Here is a 27,590-nt window from a genome sequence, read left to right as displayed (position 1 = left end):
CTGCAGCACTGAAGCACTTTACAGCTCTGACTTCTGAAGTATCCACATCTGAATTTACGGGAGTGTGCACTGCACTTTCAGCTAGATCACTGTATCCACTGAAGTGTCAATTCATCTGGAAATAGGCTTACCTTTATTTTTTCCTGCCTAATTTTCATATTGGTCCATAGTGGTGGGTCACTGGATTGGGAGATGTGGCTCCTACTGTCTGTGCTGCTCTATGTGGCCATTATCAGGCCATTTCACCTCATGATGGTCTTCAGTTGTCCTTTTTGATAAAATAAGGACTGTTGGAATATTGTAAAGCATTTTAGCATCTCCTACTGAGAGACGTTCAGAAATTCAAAATTTCACTTATGTTGTGACCAGCTGTGTTTTTTTCCTAGAACCTCTAAGTTTGTAATATTAGCAGAGAAATGTTTCATTTACTCTAGCACTTTTTTTTTTCCTAATGGCTCCTGCGCTTTGTGATGATCCTTGCAAGTTTTAAGGCATATGCCAAAGCGAAGTTGTTTTGCAGTTGGACTTTCCTAGACAGGCACGTTATTTCTACTTTGACACTTTGTTTCACGGCATTTTATTCCCATTTAGAAAGACTATTTGATGGATTAGAGTTCTTATTTCCCTAACAGATTCAATGCTTTTGCAAAATAAAGCCTTAATGCTAATTATAAGATTTTTTTTTGTTTTTTAAGTTTTATTGTGAGATAAATGCTTGGAACATATGGGTAAGAGCTAAGATTACTGAATATTTACATTATCCATTAACTCCCATGCTGGCTTTTATTCTGAAAATCTCTAGCGTGATGAAGCCTCTGTGTTAAACAAGCTTTTATGTTCTATGTGAGAAGGCTAATATTACCTCAAGGATCTTTAAGAACATCTCCCACGTATGGAAATCTTGTGCTGTTTAATGATTGATCTGAAATCTGAAATCAACTGGAGCCTCCAGTATGTCTTGATGAGTGTTGAAGACCCGCAATGCAGCAGGCAGGATTTAGCACACTCGTAGCAAAAAGCAAAGGGAAAAGAAAAAAGCCTGAAGAAGCTCAGTGACACTTTAAATTACTTTGTAGTATTAGATTCTTGTATAGCGTGCTGTAAAACTTGGGGTGGTGGCAGCTCATGATCCAACATTTACGTTTTTTTTTTTTTTTTTCGCAGATGTGCCGCAGGGTAGATAAAAGGCCCACTTTTTTCCTGGTAATGTATAACCATTTGGTAACATTTGTGGCACTGGGGATATGGTGACTCATAAAAGGTCACATTGTGTTTCTGCGGTGCACTGGTGTAAATGAGGAGTAATTGTAGATGCCAGTTAGCTGATTTTATGGATTAGCTTATTTTATGGTAGTGTAGTTTAGTTCTGAAGTAGATCTGTAGAATTAAGGCTAAAATGATATTGCAGTTAACACAGAAAGATAAGTTGTGTTCTTGGCTTCAAATGAACAGTGTGATGGATAAAAGTGGGAATATAATTTGAGAGCAAGTTTTATACTCGGCAGGATTGTGAGACTTCACCGGTGTATTTAGAGCAGGAGTGGCCAAGGACACTTCTTGGATGCAGGATTTGTTTTTCAGACTAGTTCGCTGGCTTCTTGCCTTCTTCAGATAAGAACATTTCTCTGTCTGAATACACTGAATCTGGAAATCATTAGTGCTGACAGCGTGAAGTTTGAAGAAATGATTGCAGAGTGATGAAAAGAACCTAGTAGGAAGAAATGCCATTGCTGGTGACAGGCAAATGAACAACATTTGGAAATGGCACTCCAGCAGAATCCTGGATTATTATTCTTTTATTCTTCACTCTGATGATGAAGACTTAAAAAAAAAAAAACCAAAAAACCTGCCTTTCTATAATCAAGCCCAAGTTGTGTTTTCGTGGGACTTCTCAATTCAGGAGTCAGGTAGAGGGATATGGAGGAAAAAAGAGCGGAAGTTGAGATGATTTTAGTTATCCAAAGAATTATATGGGAGCGAATCTGCATACAGCAGTTTTTAAAGCCAAAACAGAAACCTCATGGGTCTCTTAACTTTCTTTAATCTCATTTCCATTGCTCAGTATCTGACATTATATAGTCCATTAAGCAGGTGATCCTGTTTCTCTGAAATCTGCTATAAACATACCACAATATTCTGATTCTTTTGTTTTTTATTACTTTTGCCCTTTCAGTTACTCCTGAGACTGAGCAAATATAACTAACCTCAAATAACCTTGTCTCAATTGACTTAAATTGGAAAGTCTTGCCACTTAATCCTCCTGAAAGAGTCTTCGTTGTTGGTAATTCATTAGAGAAAGAAAGATGTTAATTCATCCTTTTCTATCTGAGACTAAATCATTGCATATAAAATAATAATTAATACTGTAAGTCCACTGAGTATAAAGAATCCAACCTTTCTGCCTCTGAATACATCTCCTTGGTGTATCTGATGATAATTATGAGGAAAATGCCAGACAATGAAAGGTTCCAGTTGTGTTATCATGGAAGTTGTGCAGGTAGTCTATTATAGAACTCCGTTTTTAAGATTAAAGGTCTGCTCTGGCATCAAGTCTGGCACAGAAGGTCTTTCTTAGCATAGGAAGAGGCTGTAGTGTGTGCTGAGCATCAGAGTTGCAGAGCTGCTGAGCTGCTGCAGGCTCTCCTGACGTTGCCTCAAAGTCTTCAGCACCCATTATTTCACAACACATGGCCCAGCCTTTGGTTTATGTTGTCTTGGCGTAAATGAACACCTGAGATTGACAGCGTGGCTTCAGAAATCAAGAATCATGCATGAGAATGGCTTTAAAATTCCACAAAGTCTAATTGTTAAAACACTAAGCTCGGGGCTCTGTTTGCTTACTGACACGGGTTTTGTTTTTGTCTTCCTGGGAGTTTTTCCACACATGCACAAAACCCACAAGGTGTTTGCCTTGGATGCCCAGGCTAGAAACGAGAGCGGAGTATCTTGCGAAGTCATGTATGAGCAACTTAGAACTCTGCAAATGTGTATATTTTTTAGGCCTGTAAAACTCAGTGGTTTCAATTTAAATAGGATCTTTCTTTCCCTTATATTTTGTTCCTGGGTAACTTTCCACTTTGCTCATGTTTTGGAGAATGCTCTTAGACATCAGAAACCAGAAACCCTTTAAAAGCAGCTCTGCCTCAGTCCTGATGATAAACTGGAAGGAAACTCACCTACCTATTTGATAGTGCATCTGTCCTTGTATCCTGTGTTTGTTTAGGATTGCAACTGAACAACATTAGAGTTAATTCTGCCGTAGTTATAATGAAGGCCAAAACTACCATCAGATTCAGTAGCAGCCAGCCTATATATCCTTTTCCAAATTAAAAGTTTGCAGTGAGAGAGGAAGGGAAAGGGGAAGGTGAAGGGAAGAGGAAAAGGGAAGGGAGGGGGAAAGAAGAGAAAGAAAGGGAAAAGAAAAAGGGAGGAGCTAGAAGAGAGGAAGGATACATATTTTCAAGTGAGGAAGGATTAATGTTGGTAGACGTAAAGACAAGATATTTTTCTTAGTGGAAGGAGCATTGAGACCAGGATGTGTGGCATATGTGTCTGTGTGTGCGGAGGGAGTTGTTTATTTTGGCTTGCTTGTTTTTGCTAAAATATTTCACCTAGTGGCAGTTTATGAATCAAATTCCTAAGGGACAACTATAGCAGGGAAAAGGGTTAGAGCAAGAAGTGAATTAAAACCTAGTCCTAGAGGTATATAGCCTCCGTGTCACTCATTAAGGAATAATAAGGCGTACACTTGCTATGCTTGCAGTACTATGCCTGGAGAGAGCATGAGTTGCTTTTCGTGTTTTCTGTGATGTGCAGCAGCTGAAAGAAATAGTCCTTTTCATTCAGTTTTGCGGCAAAGCAACAGGTTTCCAATTGCCAGTGAGAACAACCACTCCATTAGTCAAGCCTACCTTTGCAGAATAACTTACCCTTTCAGAAAGTGATCATAAGGCTTATTTGTTTTTAACAGCCCTCCCTCTATGTCCTAGAACTGAAGTGAATAGCAGTGATAAAATATTCATGCTAAATACAGACATAAGGAACATTAACTGACACAGGTAGAGGTTTCCTTAACTTGTCCTTACTATAAGAAACTGTCAGGTCATAAGTATTTAAAACAAAAGAATTTACAGGAAATGTGAAAAATTGCTATTTGATATACTCAGAAAATTCTGTTCATCCACAGATATCATGTGTAGAGCTTTAAAGAAAAGTGTGAAGACAAGGAGAGAAAAAGAACTTTGCTATTTGTTTAATGGGCTATTTTGCCAGTTAGAGCTTGTTCAATCTTTCACTTTTTTTTTTCTAACTAATATAATGAATTTTTACAATAGAAAAGTTACAAAAAACTCAAGCAGAAAAACAAAATTACATTTTTCCTTTGAAAGCTGGGGTTTGAGTTCCTTCTGTCTCCAACTTCTTTCCTCTCCTTTTTTCTCCACACATAACACACACTCCTTCTATCTGCTCAGGATAGAAAAAAAAAGATTTTAAAAAGTAAAATGACAGAAAGTTTTTGAAAAGAATGCTTGTGCAAAGTTAAATTTTGACCAGCTTTTATGTCACTTTTTAATCACAGTTTGTTCTCTACTGTTTTACCCAGTCTGATTTTAGGTGCGGTGCCTTCATGGTCCTTGGGAGGACATTTCATAGCTCAGAGGGTTACTTTGCACGCGTTCTGTGCCCACATATGGGAAGACCAAAAAAGAAACCATACAAAGAAATTTTATGTGGTTCAAGTTTGAGATTAGATCTTGACAACCAGTTGGTTTGTGTTACCTTTTTGTCCCTCTGCCCGTATAGGAACCAGTTAATTAGCCGAACAGCACTCTTTAGCTGATTACCTGGAGGAACAGAGATCATTGCTTTCAGCCTGAGAAGTCTCTTCAGTGTGGGCCTATGAAACTGACACATCCCTTTCTGTGTGTCATCTCCTTCTCCCCCCCCCACCCCGCTCCCGCCCCGGCTTGGAAAATAGCTTGGTTGTTTAACTGTGTTAAGCTTATCTAAAACTGAAGGCAAAATAAAAGCATCTGTTCCCTAGAAACTGTATGGATTTTAACTAACTAATTTTTCCGTTCACATCCTTTGGTTTGCAGGTCTGTGCATAAACAAAGGGGAATTTTGTAAAATTCAGCAGATAATGGGTCTATTTTCCATCTTTTGTTCTACTGCAGTTTTACTTTGGTGAGTCAGACCTACGGTTCCCCCACACCTTCTCCTCCTAGTTACACAGCAGGCTTTGTTCCTCAGATGCTGTTTTGATAAATGTGGATGAGAGGATGAAGGAATTTGATTTATATGGAGATAAACAAAATCATAATCACGTTTCACTCCAGTGGTTTTAAATGGGCTAGGCAGCCTTTTCTTGGCAGCTCATATCCTGAGCTCCCTTCTGCAGTGTCTCAAAACAAAATATCATTTGTGAAAGAGCAATATTAAATAGAGCCATTCTTCCAGACATACACTGGCACCGAACCTGTGTGTGGGGCTGGTCAAAATGGATGATCTCAAACAAAAACATTTCTGTTTATACTATTATGCCTGAAACACAAACAAAAGCCCTTCCTGAGCTGCATCTGCTGAGAGAGAGAGAGAGAGAAAGAGAGAGAGATCTGCTAACATCCAGGAGAAAATGCAAATATTTCCAGTCTTCTTGCAGCCTCCAAGGGCGATGCATGTAACATCTTGTATTGATGACAGGATTATACAAAATGGGTTGGCAGAATTGTACTTCATGCTTGTCTTAAAGCTTTGGCTGCTAGAGTCCTGTGACTACATAATCGCCCTCGCTCCTTTTTTTTTAATTAAGTCCTACCAACAATGCTTTCAAGGAAAAGCTTGATCATATGAAGATTTGTATTCCAAAAGCTCAGCCCCCTCCCCCCAGAAAATGACAAAGAGTAGTATATTAAAAAACGTAATTTTCAAGTAAGTATTATAAATTATGAGCATCTTACTTACGATTTTAGAATGCTTGTATATGGTTTGTCATTTCTTACTCAAAGGTCCCTGAGAGTGGATCCAATTCACTTTGTCCCATTTAAAAATTGTTCTCAAATATTTTGATTTGTAGATGTCCTTGAGGTTTCATGATTTAGGAACAGAAATTAACAACAACACTAACTAACACAAAGATTGGAATACAGTTGGAAAGCAGATGAAATTTAAATCAAGGACAAAAACTGATGAGGTGAGAAAACATTAAAATTTAACAACAACAATAACAACAAAACAGACAGGATACTGGGGGTACTCTCAAATGCTGTCACATCATATATTCAAATATTTTTGGACTAACAACTCCAGAAGAAATCAAAAAGGAATAAGCATTCCAGAGTGATAAGACATTTTTTAAATCCATCAAATATAGATATTTTGTTGTTGTTGTTACTCCATCTCTTGTGCAATTTATGTAAGCTAAAGGAATATACCTTCTATGCACAGCCAAGATTTTATTGTCTAATCAGTGTCTTAGCAGCCCCTTTCATCATGCACCAAACGGTTGTGGTTACTCTGGTCAAAATGATACAAACATTCGGTCCAAATATCCAGTTTGTATAGGTAATTCCCTTCAATAACACGGTTAAAACTGTTGTACATGCACTTCCCAGTACCTGCCCCTTCCCCTGTATTATGTTCACCCATCCATTGGCCCCCTTCAAGAGGAAGCGGGGACTACGGTGAGTCTTGTTGTCCAAGGTCTTGGCTGGAAGGAAGACACTGATGTTAATCATGGGGATTTCTTACTCTTTGGTCTTGGATCCACTTGGAGTTATTTTCATACTTCCCCAAATGCAGTCTGTTTACTTGCCCTGTATTCTTTGGTCCATAATTTCACATTACATCTGAATTTACTATATATGATGTGTTTCTGCTTTGTTCTCTTTGTAGTGCCGATAAACTGGTTTTACCCAGCTCCCAAGGTTGCGTTCTTTTAGTGGCCAATAATTGACCATTCCTGGTTTGTTTATAGCCGTGGCACTTCAGGTATCACCCAGCACCTGTGCTTCCAAGGTCTTTGCTGTCATTCTACAGCTATATTCCTGCATGCGGCGTTTGTATTCGAGGTTCATGGATAGTTTGCTCTACACAGAATAGCTTCATGTTATGACAAGGTCTTAGTTGCAGAGATATATCAAAAGCACAAATAATCATTGCCCCGCACACTTGCCCAAAGCTAAGCTAAAGCAGATCAGGTTTACAGTTAGCTGGTTTCCAGACAACTGTTGAGACAGCTAAAGAAGCTAAATCAAAGCGCCAGGCAGGCCAAGACAAAACCACACAAGACTTCAGGACAAGTTCATACAAATCCTGTGGCCTGTTGCTAGTACTGGCAATACCACATTGATGAGGCTGCACTTACCCCTTCAGATCTGCAATTCTACCCCTTGAATTTTTCTTTAAGCTATTTATTAGCTTTACCGTTGTGTATTCTTTGGCTCCCTCTAAGCTTGAGGCTTTACTGAAGTTTACATAAGTTACCTGAATGTTAGTCAGGACTTTTATACTAAACAACAACTTTTATTAGTACTGTGTATGTTCCCACTCAGTTTAATGGGGGATCGCTTTCTCCTTACCAGGGCGTTGACTAAGACAGTTTTGCTTCATGTTCTTAATGAGTACTTTAGATAGGCTGAGCCTAGAGTGAATCAGGCAGGGAATCAGGTTGCAAGGCTGGTCACCAATCCTCGTCATGTCTGTGGGGTTCTTCTTGACTGGTGATGACAAATGGATTTGGGACTTGCCTTTCCTTTGTAACCTTTAGCAGTGGATGCCATTTTGGATGTTTTGTCTCATGATTTTGCTTCACTTCCTAATAAAACGTGGGCAAAATTCTCAAATTTCTTACTTCTTCTTCACCTAGGTATTTTGGGGCTCCAACCCTTGTCTTCATCTTCTTCACAGCCTCTCCATTTGAAAGAACTCTCACAGGCAGTGTTCTGGCAGTTAATGCATACCTTTCTTCTTAACCCTTGTTCTGTTGTTTCTTCTGGTGCCTTCTGTGTCTGCCTTCCTACTCCTCCACCCTTATTGCATTCCTTCTCCATATAAATCTTATTATTTCTGTTACAAACCTCTATATTTTTTATGAAAGTATTGTCTACTGGTAGGTCTCTACTTGCTCATGATCCCTGCAGAGATTGTATTGGGGTCAGAAAAGCCAAACTGATCGCACTGCTCAAAAAAAATCTATTAAATCCGTCAGACCGTATGTTAACCAGAGTTCAGTCATGGTTTAACTGAAAATTTCACTTCTGTTTTCATGTGGGGTTGATTCCTGTGTTGCCCTGAATGCTCTTAATTTGATTTGAGCTAGTGATAGTGAAGAGCGCTCGGCGTCTAGTGGACATCACATGAATTTTTGAAAAAGAACTTCTAGAACTTACTCTGTGTTAGAATTGCTTTTCTGGATTACCTAGACGGGTAAAAATCTACCAGATTACGCCAAAGGCAACAAAAAAATCAAAAAAGAAACCTGAGTAGCTCATTGATTAGAGGTTATTGTGATAGCCTTCGTGCAGACTTATCCTTATCCTTGCAAATTCAACTTGCAAATACAGTAGGATAGTTTTTTTTTTTTTTTTAACATTGTGTAACCTTTCTGGTATGTTCATATCAATAAGAGTTCACTTTTATTGTTTTTATTTCATATAGATGGTAACAAGCAGGAACAATTGAGGCATGGCCTAAGAGAAAAGCTGTAAGACTTTTGGTGTCTGGCTAGTTCAAATTGCAACCTTTAGAAGCTGAGATTTTGTTCAAAGGAACAGGCCCTGCTGTCATCACTCAGGTCTTGATTTGACTGATATTTTCACATGAGAATGCTGAGCTGAAATTGTCTAAAGTCTTTGAGGAGCCCATCCAAGGCAGTGATATATAAGCAAATATTTTTTCTTGTCTCCTGCTTTCAAGATTGTACGCGGTAGGACTTCCTCCAAGAATAATCCTGAACGGAGAGAAATATTAATCAAGCTGCTTTTTCCTGTCTCTTGTAAATCCTTGCTTGGTGATAGAGAAATTGCCAGTGGAATGATTTTTATTCCTCTGACAGCAATGGCTTGATAAAAAGCAAATATGAAAGCTCACCCGGCTGAAATCACAAGACGCTTTCACAGGGGCTGAGCTGCCATAGTATTAATGCAAGAGCCGTGCAGCTACCTCTTCCAGCATCTCAAGGTTTTCTGGCTTTGTATGAACCCTGCTGTGCGTACAAATCAGCAGTGGGAGAGAGAGAGCGATTATTTGAAGAAGCAGTGCCAAGTATTTGATTTGGACAATGAATCTACAGATGGTTTATCATGGCCTTGGGGCTCATTATACACTGTTGTTTATGTGGATGCTGCCGTGGTGCATGCAGTACACAGAAAGGGCTATTAGGGCTTTGAGTTTAAAAAGTGAGCCATTGGAAGATGATACTGATTAGTTAATGCAGGGTATGGTTGACTGTCGGAGAATACTTTTTATGTGCCAAAGCACACAGTATGTAGAAATTCTTCTAGAGCTAAATGAATTTAAGGGCCTGGTGCAAATAAGGAGCCCATGTGTCTGGTGTCGTGTGTCCAACAGAGGCCAGCAGCAGATGTTCAGAATGGAAAAATCCTGTAATAGGCAAATGTGGGATAATCTGTGTGTCCCTTTTCCAGTGTCTCCAGCACTGACTCTGCACCTCATCTCTAATTGCAGGAGACAGGCTAAAACCCTGAAGCAGGAGGCTTAGCAGCCCTCTTAGATTTTTTTGTTAGCATTGTCCATTATAACTCTGGAGTATTAACCACAAACCTGTTCAAATTTTTTTTCCAAGAATCAATAATGCTGTAAGGTGTGAGGTGGAGGGGTCTGGGCAGGGCAGTCCCTTTTCCTTTGGGTTAGACAAAAAGATGTGTATTATAGCCCTTTTACCTTTCTAAGGGAGATGAGGACCTGGTGGCTTTTCAGTTGTTTATTTATTGATATTTCCATTAAGAGTTCAAGAGGTGTCCCACTTTTTTTGCCTGATCACTCACGTTAAAGGTGAGAAAAGGTTATTAGCTCATACATATTACTAGCACTGTATATTTAGTATGACTGGATAGCTGTAGCATTTGCAAGCATGCTGAAATCTTTCCAAAGTTTTCATTGCGGGAATATCTAACATACTAAATCTGGTATTTCATAAAATTTTCTTCTATTAGATTCCATCCTGTTATTTTTCATTATCATCAGAACACTAAATACTTCCTTTTCTTTTGTTAGGAGGTGATTTTTCACTGTTTTGCATCTTGAGGCTCAAATATCCCATTGCAAATAGATCCTGAAATGAAAAGACCCTTTTGCAATAGCTCTCAAGATCACATAGCTATAACGAACCGGTCACTTATATTTCTAAAATACTTGAAAAGCATTGTCATTTGCTTCTCACTGTTCAGAGAAGCCAGTTATATTTCACTGTCTCAGTCATTCTCTTATGAGCAAATACCACCTGTTGTGGTAATCGTAGTATTGCTTCTCTCGGGACTCTTTTATGCTAGTCACTATTATTGTGAGGTTTGCTTCACAGGACCAAACTCATTACAGTGGATCTCATCCTCCCCATTGTCATCCATCTGTCTGTCAGTTTCCTGCTGATTTTTTCTTCTCTGTGCCAGGACGTGCCCGGAGGTGGGGCTTGGAGACATTCCAGTTCTGTCAGTGGGAGCAGGTAAAAAGGTTTAGATACTGCACGCAAGCAGAGGGCCTCTGCATCCAGTTCATACTCAATACTCATCAGTGCTAAAAGCATGGTTGCACGGTCATTAATATCAGATCTGTGCACCCTGGATTGCCAAGTAGTGCTAAATTCAGTTGGGTAAGGCAGTGGGCCTGTGACTATGAGTGTGCTGAATTAGCTTAATGCGCAGTATGGCATTTATATGGCTTTTTGGCAGCTATAAGAGGACGGGCATTACTTGGTCCAGCACATGGCTTGCAGGTGCAGAGTTAACCAATTCTCATCTTTTTAATAAGTTTGAATTATAGCTATGTTTAATACCTGAGCTTTGTGACACACAGCTGTGGTATACTTGATTTAGGTATCAGGAGACCCAGCTCTGAAATTGTAGTGTCATTAAATCGCAGAATTGGCTGTGGCTGAACTTTGTTCTCCATGGGACTTTTTTATCCCTGCCTGCAGTGAATGAACAGTTGGCTCAGCAGAGATGCTTTGAAAAGCTCAGTAAGTACATGTATGAGTGGTTGCTTCTAAGCTAAGCAATAACGATATTGTATAACTGGTGCCTGGATTTACAGAAGGGATGGCGGAACATTGTGTTGCTCAAGCAGAAGATCACAAAACATATAGCTTCATATCTCATGATCCTACCACTTACTGAATAATTATGATAGGGTTATGGCTGGATAAGTGACCTGTGACGTCAACAGCTAAGAGAGTGAGCCTACATTTCTTGAAAATCTGGCTTACACTTGTTAAGATGGGGCTTGATACAGCTCCTGGTGTGCCCCATTGTACCCATTGTAACAAGCCACAGACTGTTAAGTCATTTTATTGGACTTAAGATTTCAGTTAGGTCAACAATAAATTCCTGAATCTGCACTGGAGGTGTATTTCTTTGACCTATATAAACTGCACAAATTTTAGCGCATCAAATTGGTGGAGAATGTGGACCAGCTTTTATGGCATGCTGGGTCGTCACTGAGAGCAAGGAGTACAGGTAATGTACATTCCTGAGGTCCTGGCAAGTTTCTCACTTAAAATATAATAACTCATTTTTGGTCAGCTTATGTGATCAAGGATCACTTAAAAATCGGAGGGGAATGAAAACAAGACAAGACAAGACAGGACAAGAAGGTGATCAGGAGTAGTCAGCACGGATTCACCCAAGGGAAATCATGCTTGACCAGTCTGAGCGCCTTCTATGACGGAATGACTGGCTGGGTAGATGAGGGGAGAGCAGTGGATGTTGTCTATGTGGACTTCAGCAAGGCTTTCGACACTGTCTCTCATCTCATCCTCCTAGGGAAACTCGGGAAGTGTGGCTGGATGAGTGGACAGTGAGGTGGATTGAGAACTGGCTGGATGGCCGAGCTCAGAGGGTTGTGGTCAGTGGCACAAAGTCTAGCTGGAGGCCTGTAGCTAGTGGTGATCCCCAGGAGTCAGTACTGGGTCCGGTCTTGTTCAATGTATATATCAGTGACCTGGAGGAAGGGACAGAGAGCACTCTCAGCAAATTTGCTGATGATACAGAACTGGGAGGAGTGGTGGATACACCAGAAGGCTGTGCTGCCATTCAGAGGGAGCTGGGCAGGCTGGAGGCTTTAATATAACTACAGTATAAACTCTCTGGAGAGAGTTTAGTATAAGGTCTCAGGCCACAGTGCTCCTCTAAGGGGGTGTTAGGCATCTTTGAAGGGCATTCTGGACAGCATTTCACTGCTGTAAAATGAGAAAGTGGAGGAGGAAGGGAAGGAGGAGAAATATGCAATCAGAGCTGTATCAAATATTAGGAAACTGCTGCGCTGACCACAGAACGTTAAACAGGCTTGACCCCAAAATCAGGCCCTTTAAATTTAAATATGTGCATTGAATGACTTCTTAAATGAGAAGGAACTATTTACCTTGCCACGGTTGACTGGGATAAGGCTGTGCAAGCTTCCGCTCCTGCTTCTCAGTGGGTGGCTGTAAAAGCCGGGTGGGTTAGGTATATGCCCTATAGCAACAAACAATCATTTTGAGGAGGTGCATTGGCCTGTATAAGCTTTAAAATGGATATCAGAAGCTGAAGAATCATAGTGGAAGAAAGAGAACAAGCCAAATAAAAGTGTATCTGGGACGGAAAAGCTTATTATCCTCTGTCTGCGATCTTCTAAGCAGTAGTGGTAGCCCTGCATTATGAGCAGACTGCATGTAAATCAGCTGTGGTTGATCGTCTAGCCCCAGGAGAGCATCTAGTTTTAGAGCCTATAAATATAGGAACAGCCTGTCATGAGCTAGAAGCCTGAGTAAGAGAAATAGGGGTGTTCTGCAGGGAAATAAATGATAGTCAAATAAAGAAAAATCCCAGCATTACGAACGACTAAGAAGCAGTACAAACTGCTGCTTTTGCTCTTCTGCCTTGGGAGTACTCTTCCTCAGGAAAAAATGTATCAAAGCGGGGAGGTGGCATGGTAATATAAAGCAATACCTTTACTTAGAGTGGACTTGAGGGAGGAATTGAGCTACTGGAACGATGCTTCACCAAGTGTCCTACTGGGCATCTTGGTGGAGATCATGCAAGAAAAGAGGTTAAACCCAGCGCCTCTATCCTCTCGGTTTCAGCCTAGAGTCATCCCTTGTGTTTCTGGGGCTCATGCAAAATTAAAATTTGAACCCTGGGGAAAATCTACTGTTCTGGTGGAACTAGTTGCTGATCAGGAATCAAAGCACCTCAGTGCGGCTGCATGCTGTCATGTGTTTTGATACAATACTAAAAAAAGAACCAAAACAAACCAAACAACAAAAAAAATGGATATCAAGTCTGTGACAGGCGCAGTTAAGAGGACTCCTCTAAAGAAGCAAGCATGGGAAGAGAATGAGGTACTAAAGGCTTGATTGCAGGAGGAACAAAGAAAGAAAGAAAGAAAGATGAGGTGCAGTAGAGAGAGAGATGAAGCCAAGGCTGTGATTGCTGAGGTGCCTGTCCTGCTGCAGGGGCTGATCACACAGACTGCGAGAAGCAGCCTGAAATTTCAGTAACAAAGCAGGTGATAGGCAGTGAAAAAGTCGCAACTAGTTTAGTCTCTAACATTCACTGAAGAGGGGAAGGCTGGGTGTGCAGCACAGTGTGAGCAAACATCTCCAGTGTGATTATGAGCCCTACATGTAGAGAAGCAAGGAAGAAAAGTGTGATGTTTGTGGCTCTGTGGCACCTCTAACATATCTTCCGTAAGGTGGCAGGAAAAAACTGGAGGGGGAGGGAAAAAAGAAAAAATGTTTACAAATAGTATCTGATAGTTATAACAAGTTGAAGCAAGAGGATCAAATAAAGCAAATGAGAAAGGTATCAGTGTGAAAATAGTTCAGTCTTTATGATCTTTGCTGTTATTGTCTTCTGTAGCACAGAAAAATAAGTAATCCATTCCAACCCAAAGGATATTGTTAAGTCACACTTTCTTAGTTTTGCTTTCACTGTTTTTGTTTTGTTTGTATTTTCCTACATACATGCATGCAAAGAGATCTTTAAAATACCTTTTAATGGTCAGTGATGATATGAAGTGACAACAAAGAAAAATATGAACAAACAAAGGGAATAAAGAAAAAATGATCCAATTCAAAGGTGTATCCACCTCCAAACCAGAGAAAACCAGTTCCTATTGGTGGAGATTCATAAACCTCTTATTACTGGTAGTGCTTGAGATTAATAGATCAGTAGGATATGAATGCAATCTTATAAAAGGTGTATATGTATACATATCCATAGTAAAATGTGACCCTGTGCATTTATAAAACATGATGTTTTAAGCACTACAAGGAGCAATTATGAAGCAGCTACGTATAGAAATGTTTCCCATGGTATAGTGAATTTTAACAGATTGCATGTCATTAGCAGCTTTATCACTTTGTGATTGGGATGACTGCACCTTTGTGTAACGTTGTTTGGGGGTTATTTTAAAAGAACAGAGTACGAACTGATGGCCCTCAGATGGGCAGAAAATCACAGACGGTAGAAACCAGAGCTTCCTCTGTTATGAGGATAGCCAAATCCTGTGTCTGTGTGTGGTGGGCAGTCCTACAGCAGTCTGACGGAAAGGATTTATTTTATTTTGAAAGAGTTGATCAGGTAATTAAAATAATATTAATAATGATAATAGTATTTTAGAGATGAGATCAGTGCATCAAGAATGGAGGGCTATCATACAACACAGACTATTTCTGACAGTCTCTTTAGAAGTATACTAGAAAGCAGCACAGGGCAAGATATCTATATGTGACTATAACAGCTCTCAGTGTTTAGATGGCTGTTTAAGCATTATTTGACCAAGTGTGTTTGCTAAATTGTTCGATTTATTTCCAGTCATCGTCTGTAGTGCTCTCTGTAGGATCCAGTTGTATTTTGGTGCATACAAATTTGTGTGCATGTAAGTATCCACAAATCATTATATACCTTGTGTAATACCTCATTATTTACCTTACTGTGTACAGTTTACCTGATAAAATGTATATATCTAGTGACAGCTCTGTTAACGGATGTGATTTTAAACGTATCATACTCTTAGAAGTAACATTGTGGTCTCCTCAGCTGAAAGAATTTCAGAAATTGACTTTGTGTCATTCAGTTTTTGTAGTCGTTTTAATTTTATAGCCATTTTAATCATCATAATTTTGGTAACAGCAGACTGTATTCGTTGTAGAAATCAAATGCCTAGCAGTTCAAACAATGGCCAAACGTCTCAGTGGGCTTCTCTGAGATCTTCACAGGTTGTAACGAGACAAGTTTAGGTAGGAGAGAGCAGCGACCTCCAAGAAGACCTGTGCTTGGTCCTAGTCAGGAGCTTAAACCCATAGGGTGATTTGCAGGATTCTTGGACTTTGCAGGATTTTGCTGGACTATCAAAAACCAGGGGATGTGGGTTGTAGCCTTGTAGCCAGATAATACTATATTGCGTTTGCTAGTAACAGACCACACATTTTGTACTAACTCTGCAAGGCCCCAGGTCCTGCTTTCTTAGGCTTGTCTTGCCCTGCCTGGAGCTTTGTTTGGGTCTGTTGAGCTATAACAGCAATTGTCTAACAAGCAGGCACCTGTCATCTGATTAGCTTTAGCTTTAGCTTTAGCTTAGTTTTGTGTGATTGTATGATGTACTGCTTATGGTTGAAATAATTTTGATCTATTTGTTTACCTAAGAGCTAGGGCTAACAAGTAACTATTCTGTGTAGCGTGTGAACCTAGGATAAAAAACAGACCTTAGATAATAGCAGAGGCCTTAAAAGCATGGGCAATAGGTGATACCAGAGGCATCAGAGTTGTAAACAATCAACCCATCAATGGTCAATTACTGGTCACTAGTAGAACACAGCCTTGGGAGCCGGGCAAAACTGGTTTTCGGCATTAAAAAGGAACAAAGAGCGAATAGGTGAAGTATACCATATATATAGCAAATCTGGATGTGACATGGAATTGCAGAACACTGTAGAAAGAGCAAAATGTAAAGTGTGCTATAAAATGTATAAAAATAACCCAGGCAGGTCTTGGACTAAAGAAGAAGCTCCTGTCATCAACATCAATGTCTTCCTCCTGGAGAAAAACTCAGGACATTGCTACAGTACCATGACCCTTTCTTCCATCCCAGAATAAAGCCATCAACCTTAGGACTCAGGACTTAGCATCACCTTAGGAAGGTGATCTAGGGTGAGCACAAAACCAGAAAGATGGAGTACGTACTACTACGTACTACTATGTATAAAGTTTTTAACTGTGTTGAGACTTTTTGGTAATAGTTTATTGATTGGGGTTTTTTTGGGGGATAATTAGATATGGACTAGTGACAATTATTTTATTGGCTTGTTAAGATTTCAGTTAGGCTACCAATAAATTCTTGGCTTTCCTTCTAAGTAGTGTTTCAGAGGCTCACATAAACCGCAAAAACCTGTGGTGCAATACCGTCATTAGAAGTAGAAAAAAGACACTATTCAGCCTATACGGGTTTACCTTGTTTCTTTTGGGCACATAATGGACACAGAGGTAGAAGTGGGGGGAAAAAAATCAGGGCTATTCCCTTACCTCCCCCCTCTTCCACTAGTTTTGTTTCAAAGAGAGCTTCTACCGCAGGATTTAGTATGAGGGAACAGAAGAGGCATGCCAGGAAGCCTTTGCACTCTGTTGTTGCAAGGAAGAAAGGTGAACTTGATATTTATGAGCCAGGGGAATAGATAATAAATCCAGGTAAGGCTGAGCTTGCTGACAAGTTTGCAGGACTGGGAGGGTAGCTTGGTAGTCCTTGTGCATCTCTGCCAGCTGCACTGCCAGTACCAATGCAAGAGCATCAGAGGAGCAAGAAATTGTGTCCCTGGGTCTAATCACCAAAGGCTACAGTATAGTGAGGCGGTTGCTTGTATACTTTCATAATGTGAGAGCTTGCACTCAGTGCTGGCTCAATTTTTCTTGCTTGGCCCTGGGGAGCCAAAATTAATGCAATTTTTTCTAAACAGAGTCCATTGGCTTACACTTTTCACGTGTTGTGTGTTTAGTGTAAGCTGAGCCTGATTTTGAGAGGAAAACTTCAATGCAGCATTCATCCCCTGAAAAGAGCTGGAAATGAATCTCAATATTTGACTCGCCTGATTTCCCTTCCCCGCACTAACTGACATAGGTGTATATATGTGTTCCTGGGCTTATCTCAGTAATCCCACTGTTCTGGCTTTTTACTGTGACCTGTATGAATTCCCAGCAAAAACATCGGCTTCTTAAACTGTTGTAGCAGGAAAGTGGGAGGAGGAGGGGGTCTGAAAATTTTCTTGGAGATCTTCATAAGAAGCTGCAGAGCAGTTCCAGTTATTCCCCGATACCTCACACAAGCCTTTCTCTTCAAATAAAAGAGAAGGATATGCCATTGCTTGCTCAGTGGAGAGAAGTGCAAAAAGGCCTTTTGTTTCTTCTCAGTTTAGGTGCTAGTGGGAGCCTCCCATGGGCTTTCCTCCCAGTGTATCCACTTGGACACTGGCCAGGAGCAGAGGTACTATGGTACCTTGCCTCAGTCTGCCCTTGCAAGAAGGGAAAACTGGTGCAGGGGCTGGTTGCACTAAGTTCTCTTCCAGCGCAGGTGTTTGTGGCATCAAGGAAATCTTTGCTGGCCGGCTAAAGAGAGACTGTAACCGCTGTAAGCAAAAAAGCTATTAAGACAGGGCATAACCCTAGCAATTACCCTCTGTAAGGAGGGTATATTTTATTCCTCTGATCTCATACAGAGATCAGGAGGATGCTGAGAAAATTAGAGGTGCTTTGAAGATATTTAATACAGTAGTTTTCTTTTGACAACGTCAACACATTTTCTTGTAAGGTATCATGTTTATGAACTTTGTTTAAATTAAAAGAAAAAAAAAATTGTTCACACTTGTAAGTCCCATCTCTGCCCTGCCCACATATAATTTATATAAATTTGTGAAGAGTGTGAAATGAAATACTCTATTTTGATTAGTCAATATTTCTCTTGGCAGTTATTTTTAAATATTGGCCTTCTGTCCTTATCTGGGGCTGAGAAAAGAGTATATGCTTTTATTTGTTTTTGTTTTTGTTTTTTTTCAGGATTTAAAAATATATTTCCTGTCCTCCTCTTGTGGAAGTGGTTGGACGCACTGCAATCTTTAGTAACCTGCTTTGTCCAGCACAGCACAAAATCCTGATAATGTGAGGATGAGTTGCATCATTTATTGGCACAACCCAATTAAAACACGGTGAAGGCCTGAATCAGTACCTAGTTTGGACTTAGGCCTAGCAAGACCACATGTTAACCTGTAAAAACCAGACAAGCCAGAGGGGCGGTAAGGGCTCTGTTGCTTCTTGAAATTTTCCACAGAACCATTTCTTAAGTGCCTGTAGGTGCTTCACAAGGAGAGGCACCAAATGCAGTGGAATTGGTTTCGTAAAGTGAAATTTAGTCACAGACCCTTGATGATACCATTCCAAGGACCAGGGGGGATGCACTTTAATATTCAGTTTCCAGCCTGAGCCTGCAAGGCTGTTGGTTAGAAATGAGAAGGTGTCTTGACCATTTTATTTGTAGGCTGTGCAAATGAGACACTAAAATTTGAACGCTACTACACCATTTTCAGACTGGCTGTTCAGCACAGAACTAAAAAAAGTGCTCATATCTCATTTGATTCAATCACTGGATCCTGAATATACTACTTTTCGAATTGTAAACCACTACATTTTCATTAAACTAATTATGTAATTTATCTCTGGAACTGAAAGTCCTCTTCTCCTATAAAGTGGAACTGAAGCACTTACTGCTGACCACTCCTGCCATTGTATTGATATGAATAGTCTTAAAAATATGTGGAGTTTTAGCTTATTAAAAATAAGAGAAATGAGTAGTTGCATTTTGCTTTTGTTTCAGAGAAGATCACAAGCCCCATTAATTAGTCTAAATTAAGAAGAAGTGCCTTCAGGTGCTTGAGTAAAGGCCAGAAATAGTCTTTTCTTCTGCCCAAGAATGTGCATGACTATTTCAATTAGATTCATTTTTAAAATTTGAAGGAAGGAAATGAGAGCCAGAATAATTAGCTTTTTTGAGTTAATTGAAAGTTAGGAGCAAGCTTGGTCTTGCTAATTGCATGGATAAATTCAGTGGTGTTTTTTGCAAAGACTGCTTGATATTTTTTAAACATTTCTTAATGAATCCTATAGTCTGATTCTTACTTCATTTATCATGCACTGATAATTCTTTCACGAAAAGAGAGATGCTTTATCAGTTTTACCAAGTTAAATAGTTGTTATTCATATGGTTTGGCTGATTTGATACCACTTTTTAAGAAGTGTCACTCTAAGTAACGCTGAATAAGTGATGCATTGAACATTTTAGCAAGGAGTTCAACACCTCACCAAATGAACCATGATGACACTGTCAAACCTTAAGGGCAAAAAAAGGGTTTAGAGGTGGAGGGTAGTTGGAAATAATGCTTATGCCAGCTTTGTTTGGCTTCCCAGATGTTGGCACACTTGTACTTGTGATTTCCAGAGTTAAGTTTTGGGTTCTATTTGGGCAACATTTGTCTGGGCGGAAACCATCCCCCTGCATGAAATCCTGGCCCTGTGTCATCAACAGAGATTTTGTCACTAGCAGCTGTACCATCGGGATTTCACTTGCTTCCCTGCAGTGAGAAGTTGTTAGAAGGCATCTGCCTTGTTGACATAACACTTGAACTCTCTTGAAGATCTTAAGTGGTGCAGTTGCCTTATCGGTCTGCCTGTCTATGGATTTTACACTGCTGCTTATCACTCAAGCATCGGATAACCTTCCACATAAAGCTAGTAACTGGAAGAGAAAACATCCTCAGCAGAATTCCTGAAATCTCTGGTTTTACAAATCCTTTCTTTGGGATTCAGCATCTAACTTTTAAGATATTGGCCGGTTTAGGAATTCAGGTAGCTATTCATATAAATGTTCTTTTTGTATTAAGGACTGTCATTTTAAATATGCTGTGAACAATAGTACTTATGCACCATTGCAAGCCATAAAATGAGTTGCTAATTTGAGTACAAATATGTAAAAGGTTACCTCTGCTAGCAGAAAAAGGTCAGAACTCTTATCAGAGAAATTGTTCTTCCAATTTAATAGAAAAGTACTGCAAAAGTGGCTGTAGTGAAGGTGCAAGTGTGTTGGTTTATTTTGTGTATTAGTAGGTTTTCTTTGTTTCGTCTTCCTGTTACTATTACTGATGTAAATAGTTTCTGCTTCTTCCTGTTACTATTACTGATGTAAATAGCTTCTGGATGTTTGGTTTACAGAGACACATGTGATAAGCGTTCTCACCCATAAGCCAATTTCTTCAGATGGTCATAGATTAAATAGAAATGGGGTGTTTATAATATTTATTCTGTGGTGAGATCTAGATCCAGTATCCTGAGCTCTAGCCTCATCCCTTCACCTTCTTTTCTCAGTGCTGTTGCAAACTAAAGAATTGGGATCTGCTGAGAAGAGCATTCTGGGAAACTGAGACACCAGGCAAGTCTCAAAACTTAAAATACATTTGTTTATGCTCAGCTCCTAGGCAATTTCCTTGTTAACAACTAAAAGTCAAGTATCAATCAATAATTAACGACTAATAATCAAGCGTGTTGGTTGAACGTTGGACATACAATATCATGAGTCTGACAGCATGCTGCTGTTTCTGATGGCCACAGTACTGGTGGCTTTTTCTTGGTAAGGTCACTTTGATTGGACTCAAGAGTCCTTTGATGATGGAAAGCCAGGGTGAAAATGCATGTCTTCTGTCCTGCCAAAGCCTCACAGTGTATTACCAGTGTTTATATACACTTTTCCACAGATCAAGAGCAATCTCATCCAGAGGTTACCAAACCTGGCCTCTTTTTTTGGGTCAAACCCAGTGTGCTCTGCAAACAGTAAGCTCAGTGTCAGCTGTCTGATTCCTTCCTCAGCTACAGCAGGTTGCCCAGAACCCTGTGCAGTTGGGTTTTGAATACCTTCAGGGATGGAGCCTCCACAGCCTCTCTGGGCAACGTGCTCCAGTGTTCAACCACCCTCACAGTGAAGAAGTGCTTTCTTATATTCAGATAGTTATCTTAGTTTTTATTATTTTATGGAATGATACCAAGCACATAGATATTACAAGTTGTTTTACACCCTACGCTGAATCAAACAGTCTTGTGATATGTTTAGATGTAAGGCAGACAAAATCACAAACAGGTCTTCATGCTACACCTGAAGTTCTTACATCATACTAGCATTCAGTGTTTCTGATTACACTGAAAATGCTAAAAATCTCTATCCTTTACCCAGGAAAAAAATTAAGCAGCGATTGCTGTCTTTTGCAGGAACATCATACTTATGGTTCCTTGGGCCTTCTGTTATGCCTTGATTAAGTTTATGCAGCAAAGAGCTTTGGGAAAGATGAATTATTTTTAACCCGCTACTATCCTGTTGCAAGCTGTTTGAAATTACATGCATGAATAGTGAAGGATAGTGAAGTACATTTGTATATGCCTTGGGTGAAGTTTTACAGCGAGAGCATGAGGCTGTCATGTCTCAGTGTATGTTTGAACCATGCTTGTGCCGAGCCATGCTGTGCTTCCTGTTACTGTGTTTTCAGCAGCAAAACTCTGTTTAGTGGCAGTAGCAAGCTAAGGGAAACCTTTATTATCTAAGGGTACAGTCAGTAGCTGCATAGTTCTTGTGTAGGAAGTAGCAAATAAATTTGAAGTGTGGGGATTGTACAGTCAAGTGGATAGAGCACTTGGCAGGAGACTGAGGATCTTTTCTCAGCCTGGACATAGAGCCATTGTGCAATGTTTGGCAAATCACTTCAACTCTTTCTGGCTTTGTTTCCCCCCTGGGAAAGAGGGGACTGCTTTTGAATGAAATCTGTAAAAGTCTAATAAATAAAGGTTATAACGATACAGTTCTCAGCAAAGGTTTGGATATTGATCTTGAGCTGCGGCATCAGTTTGAATTCGTTTCCTTAATTGAATGAAGGTTGCACATGTGCAGTTCTGTGTTTCAGCTGTGCAAGCTGATCCCTGATGGATCAGTGCAGAAGTTTTAGTAATTTTTTCCTTGCAAACAGAATTCTTATTTTAAAAGGAATGAAGATGTTTATAATTGGAAGCCAATTACTAACAGAGGGTTGCTAATTGTTAATACAGGGTTAAATTAATTTACAGATAGACAAATATTTACATTTTAAGTGTTTTTAATTTTGTTATAGAACTACTGGAGTTGTGTTCCTACTTACTCTGCTTAACATTTAAATTTTATTTTAAAATAGAATGTTAGCTGATGCTGAAAAGATCTTGAAACTGCCTAGATGAAAAGGGACAGGAAGTTCAATCCAGTTTTTTGTGTTTGCATCACATCCTGGGAACAAAACAAAACAGCACAAAATCAGTGATTGCCCTCCTCACCTTTGATCTGAGCAGGCAGTCCATAAATTCTGCAGTGAAATAATATACTGCATGTACCAGTGGCTAAACTGCTGTCTTAGCCTGCAGAGTAGTTCCTGCATTTTCGGATGGCACTCTCTGAGCTAATGGCAAAAGAAACTTGCATTGGCATTGATTAAATGAATATAGTTTGAGAATCAAGATAACTAATGCCTGTTCTGGGGAATGTGGATTTAACTTTTCTGGATTGTTGAAATTTTTGTATTTTCTATCGATACCTGTTATACGCTGTGACAGTATGGAAAGCCATAGTGTTCAATCCCAGCTAAGCAGGACATTGATTAAAAAACATAGGCATATTGCAGGCAAAACAGTCTTGACTCAGGGCATTTCACTTAATTTAATTTATTGCCTGTTAACAGAAACCTTTAGTTACCAATTCAGATACTGAGGAGCAAATAAGATATAAACAATTAAAGGAGTGCCTAGGGAAACACCACTCCTCCCCTTCCCTAGGATCAACTTCAGTCCAACACCTCTGCTCACCCGCCAGGCCCCCCAGTCCCTCTGGGCAGGCGAGGGGCAAGAGTTTGGGGTCAGTATGTGAAAATTTCTCTCTGTCACTCTGTGTTTCTCAGTCATTTTTCTCTGCTGCAGCTCCTCTGCCCCAGCATAGGTGCCCCATGGCCATGGTCCCTTGGGGCATCCCTGTCCCAGCGTGGGTCCCTCCAGCGTGGGCTGCTGTCCCCCCAGAGGCATGTGTGCTCCCCCAACACGGAGCGTCTCCTTGTCAGAGCGCGCCTCCAGCTGTGTCCCCAGCAGTGTACCCTTCCGTGTCTCCTCCGTTTCATTTCCCCACAGGAGTCTCTTCACATTTCTCCTCATGTCTCCCCTTTTGTGTCTCCTCCTGTGCCTGCTTCTGCATGTGTCCTCACATGTCCCTGAAGTTGTGGCGCACGATGGACTGTTCCTGTCCGTTTCAGAGCCATCCGGCACTGGGCAGTTCATGGCCTCCTCTCGGACAAGGCATCCCTGCAGCCCTCCACTGCCGAACCTCTGCTGTCTAAGCTCCGTAGAAGTAGTGACCACTTTCATCAGAAATAATTCACAGATAACTGATTGTTCTAAGCACGGGTCAGCACAGGACGGTGACCAGCTCTTGGTACGTCTGCTGCTGGAGCTATGCTATGAAGGGTCAGCAAGTGCTGGTCTATCCTAGATAACGTCCCTTTTGCTGTCTACCAAGTGAAAAGCTTTAGAATACACCTGAACGGGGCTTTTAGAAATTATTCTTCTGATTAGTAAAAAAAAATACCTTATTTTAGAATATTTTTCTTTACTTTGCTTGTTGATGTTCATTCTCCTTTTTCCACCTGGATTGATCCCATAGGTGATAAAATGCTCGTCAGCATGAATTCTTCTTTCTTTACTGTCCTTTTTAGTTAATTGCCGATTCACTTATGTACGTTCTATGTCTCCGCTTGTTCCCCCATGAGAAGTTAGACAATAACCTCCTACACTGTAGTTCAAGGGCTTTCTGAAAATGCTTGTGGGGTGAATTGAGCAAGATGAGAACTCACCAGTGCTAATTAATTCACGAGTGTTGTATTATCAAACTACGCTACTTTGTTTTAAGAGCAGAAGCACCTCATAGAGCTCCAGATTATTAATATTCCCTTTACATGGTTTCTTAATTAGTTGAAATACATTTGACCTATTCTACTCTCATTGCAGTACTCACATAGCAGGCATTAAAAGGTCGCAGCTAGTGGAATCTAAATAGTTTTTCTGACATGAGTTCCTTAACAATTGAGTCCAACTGATGAAAATAAGAATACAAATAGAGAAGACTATACCGGACGCTAATTAAAAGTGTTCTTTCCTGTTGCTTTGTTCAGAGACTTTTTACTATGAAAATTTGTTCAATGGGAAGAGACTTCTATGCATTATAAAACCAGATTGTCACTAAACACTTATTTTTCATCTTACTATGATTCCCTGATTCTCTGGGCAAATGTATCTCTGACTGTGGGGCAGACAGAAGCAGCTAGGGATTGCTGTAGTCTCTGTACTCGCTGCCAACTGGAGACGGACAAAGGATGGTGTGCTCCCACCAAAATCACACTGGTCCTCTCCTTCAGTAGAGTCAATGAAAAGCCAGTGAAAAGATCTGCCATCAGCTATAGGCTATCCAAGAGTTTCCCCAAAACATGGGAAGTAGCTGGCCTAATCAGACAACTGCGTGGTCTCTTACTGCCTTATATCTGACATGAATGTGTCATCACAGGGGAGAAAGTTGACACGTGAAATGCTTTCTCATAGGTAATGCTCATTTTTACACCTGTGGTGCACAATAAACTTGAAAGAATAGATCTACTGATACATATTTATGACATCAGGACCCTCTGACATTAAATTAGGCAAAACTGTATGACTGCTAAGGGCCTCAGCTTCTTTGCTGTAATCTGTGCAGTTGTTTCATGAATCTCTTCAGAATATTTCTTGAATTGCTGGGTTGTCTTGCAGCCCTCTGCTTTGGTTAGGAATACACAGTAGTCACAGCAGCTGGAACTGAAGGCACGGCTTTAAGCTACAGGACAGTGGGGTGAGAAAACTCGGTCATTTCTAAGCCTGATCTGTGCAAGCATTCATGAACATGCTAAGATATTAACATCTTTGCGCTAAGCCATTTGAAAAACATGATTTGCAAAGAGATGCTCTGTATCCCTAGAATACAAAAAGATTTTAATGTAACAGCGCTCCCTAAGCCATTCCCATTCTTAAATATGCCATTCTACCAGGCACCATGAGTTTTTTAGAGTTAAAAGGAGGACCATGTGGCACAAGAGCTTGCAGCATGAAAAATGTTGTTAAGAATTGAATGTTTGAAATTTTTTTCTGCAGTCCAAACTGAATTGGATTAGCTTGTCCTTTTTTGGAAACAATGACGCTAACCTCTAAGATAAAAACTGTATTTTCATCTCCTAACTAAAGCTGAAGTATGTTTAGAAAAAGAGCCATTTTGAAATCCAGAATATCTATATTCCAGAACTTGCATGTAGTGTAGGAGGGGAGTGCCAGAAACATGTCACAGATGACATTTGCTAAGTATTGTCTTCTACTCAAAACTGTGTTTTTCAATGGCTAAGAGCTCAGAAACCATCCTGACACAGGACGTGACTTCACAGGAGTCACTAAAGCCAGGCTGAGCCTAGAACCACGTTACCAAAACTTTCATATGCATTATGTATCTTACAGCTCTTGGCCAAATTACGAAGAGCTGAGATAGGAGTTATAGGAGCAGTTCATAGACGACCTAAGACAAAAGCTTGCATCGAAGTGACATGGACTTCAGTGCCAGCTGCAACCCCTGACAACTGACCCAGCTTCTCAGTCAGACTTGGTAACCTGTGCAGAGCTCTGTGCTCTGGTAATTGTATTGCTTCCAGCATCCCTGCTGAGAGCTCGTGGAAAAGTGCTGACCTCCCATCACAGACTCCATATGCCCAAGCCTTAATTACCACTCTGATGCCAGTGAGGGCAAAGAGTTGAAGCAAGATGCTGTGCAAGCAAAGGAGCACCATCCTCTGGAAAATATGCCAGCTTTCACCTCTTCTCCCCATGAACCTGGCTCATGGGAAGAACCTCAGATCTGATGTTCAGGGAAGAGTTTCTATATGAGTGTTGAAAGTGGGATTGGGCCTAAATCTATGCTCTTTCTTCATGTGCTTATGTTTAACCTGATGGCAGAGGATTTTAAGTCAGACTTAGCTTTTTGATATGTTAACTCAGGCACACACACACTCAGTTAAAATTTTCCGTGTTGCTCTCCTTTTCTCTCCTTTCATACTTTTTGTGCTGTAAAGAGATTAAATGTCTAATTGCAGAGTGTTACAAGGTTGTTTTCAGTTAAAACAGTGAGTGGCCTGAAGTAATGCTAAGTAGGAAGGGTTTTGTGGGTTAATGTACTAATTTATAGCAGTCCAGAAAGACTCGGCAGCAAGGGCCCACTCCTTCACTGCAGTTCTGTTGTGCTTGCTTCTGTCAGGCTTTGTTGCCTGCGTAAGCCATGCTGTCATCTTAAATAGGTTACATGTCATGCGGATAAGCATTTTGATCATGTATAGAGTGATACATTGTAAGCATGTCTTTTTAAAGTTCACAAATTAGTTTCCATAAATTCCTTGATTCAAAACACAGTGTAGGCAAGACTGTGATTTGTGGGATAAAAATACAATTTTACAATATGTCCTGTGGAAGCGTTTGCTTGGGAGTGAATTGTAATTAAGAGAATGCAGTTTTATCCTCCATTACTCTGCTCTGCAGAAGGTGTGTCTTGTGACCAAAAGCCTCTTGTTTTGGGGCTGCAAAGAGATTACCTTGTCAGGTTGTTTTGTAAAACCAGGTTAGATCTTGATGTTCTTTTTAGTTTATATCCCATGGTCCAGTATACATGTGAGTGCTCCATGATATGAACCACTTTGTCTTAAATGTATACTTTGCAAAAAAAGTGAAACTTACTGTATATCTTTGTCTCTTCTTTCTCAGGATACTAACATTTTGACTGGTGCCTCCCCAAGAAGTGTGATGAGAAATGGCTTTAGGAAACAATACCCAGAGAAGTTATTCCATCATCCCCTGCTTCATCTTTGTTGAGGTGAGTGCAGCATTCAGTTGGCTCGAAAATTAACACTGAATAGTTCCAGGCCTGTGAGGAACACAGCTATGCCCTCCAGGAATAACGTCATTTGCTGCTGGCTCTGTTGTTTGTAAGGAAGAATGCTTTTTTATCTGATAAGCTTAATATCCAACTTATGACCCAAACAGTGTCTCCCAATCAACCTTAAGACAGTCCTGCATGAGTTAGCCAGATCTTAGACACAAGCGTGCAAAAACAAGTAGAAGACGTGTTTTCAAGAGTTTCCTCATGTATGCGGTTGAGAAAAGGGAGTAGCTGCTGGTGTAGGCCAGCACCAGGTGACTCCTCACATCTTGTTTTTGCTCAGAATTATATCT

At 40.3% G+C, this 27,590-nt stretch overlaps 1 protein-coding gene across 4 annotated transcripts in view; it reads left to right on the top strand.

Moving 5' to 3' along the window:
• PLPPR1 (phospholipid phosphatase related 1) overlaps positions 1-27,590 on the top strand; it is a 136,453-nt gene that overhangs the window by 35,546 nt on the left and 73,317 nt on the right. For 3 of the 4 annotated variants that reach the window (XM_068928372.1, XM_009683213.2, XM_068928374.1), the window contains exon 2: positions 27,123-27,231. In XM_068928372.1, the coding sequence (XP_068784473.1) occupies positions 27,169-27,231 (63 nt within the window). In that variant the 5' untranslated portion in view covers positions 27,123-27,168. Of the gene's footprint in view, positions 1-1,164; positions 1,204-27,122; positions 27,232-27,590 lie in introns of all 4 variants that reach the window. The other variant, XM_068928373.1, reaches the window with a different exon arrangement.

The sequence above is a fragment of the Struthio camelus genome, chromosome Z (genome assembly GCF_040807025.1).
Source record: "Struthio camelus isolate bStrCam1 chromosome Z, bStrCam1.hap1, whole genome shotgun sequence".
Lineage (NCBI taxonomy): Eukaryota > Metazoa > Chordata > Aves > Struthioniformes > Struthionidae > Struthio > Struthio camelus.
Note: the sequence above shows the minus strand (reverse complement) of the source record. Positions and strands in the feature narration are given on the sequence as shown.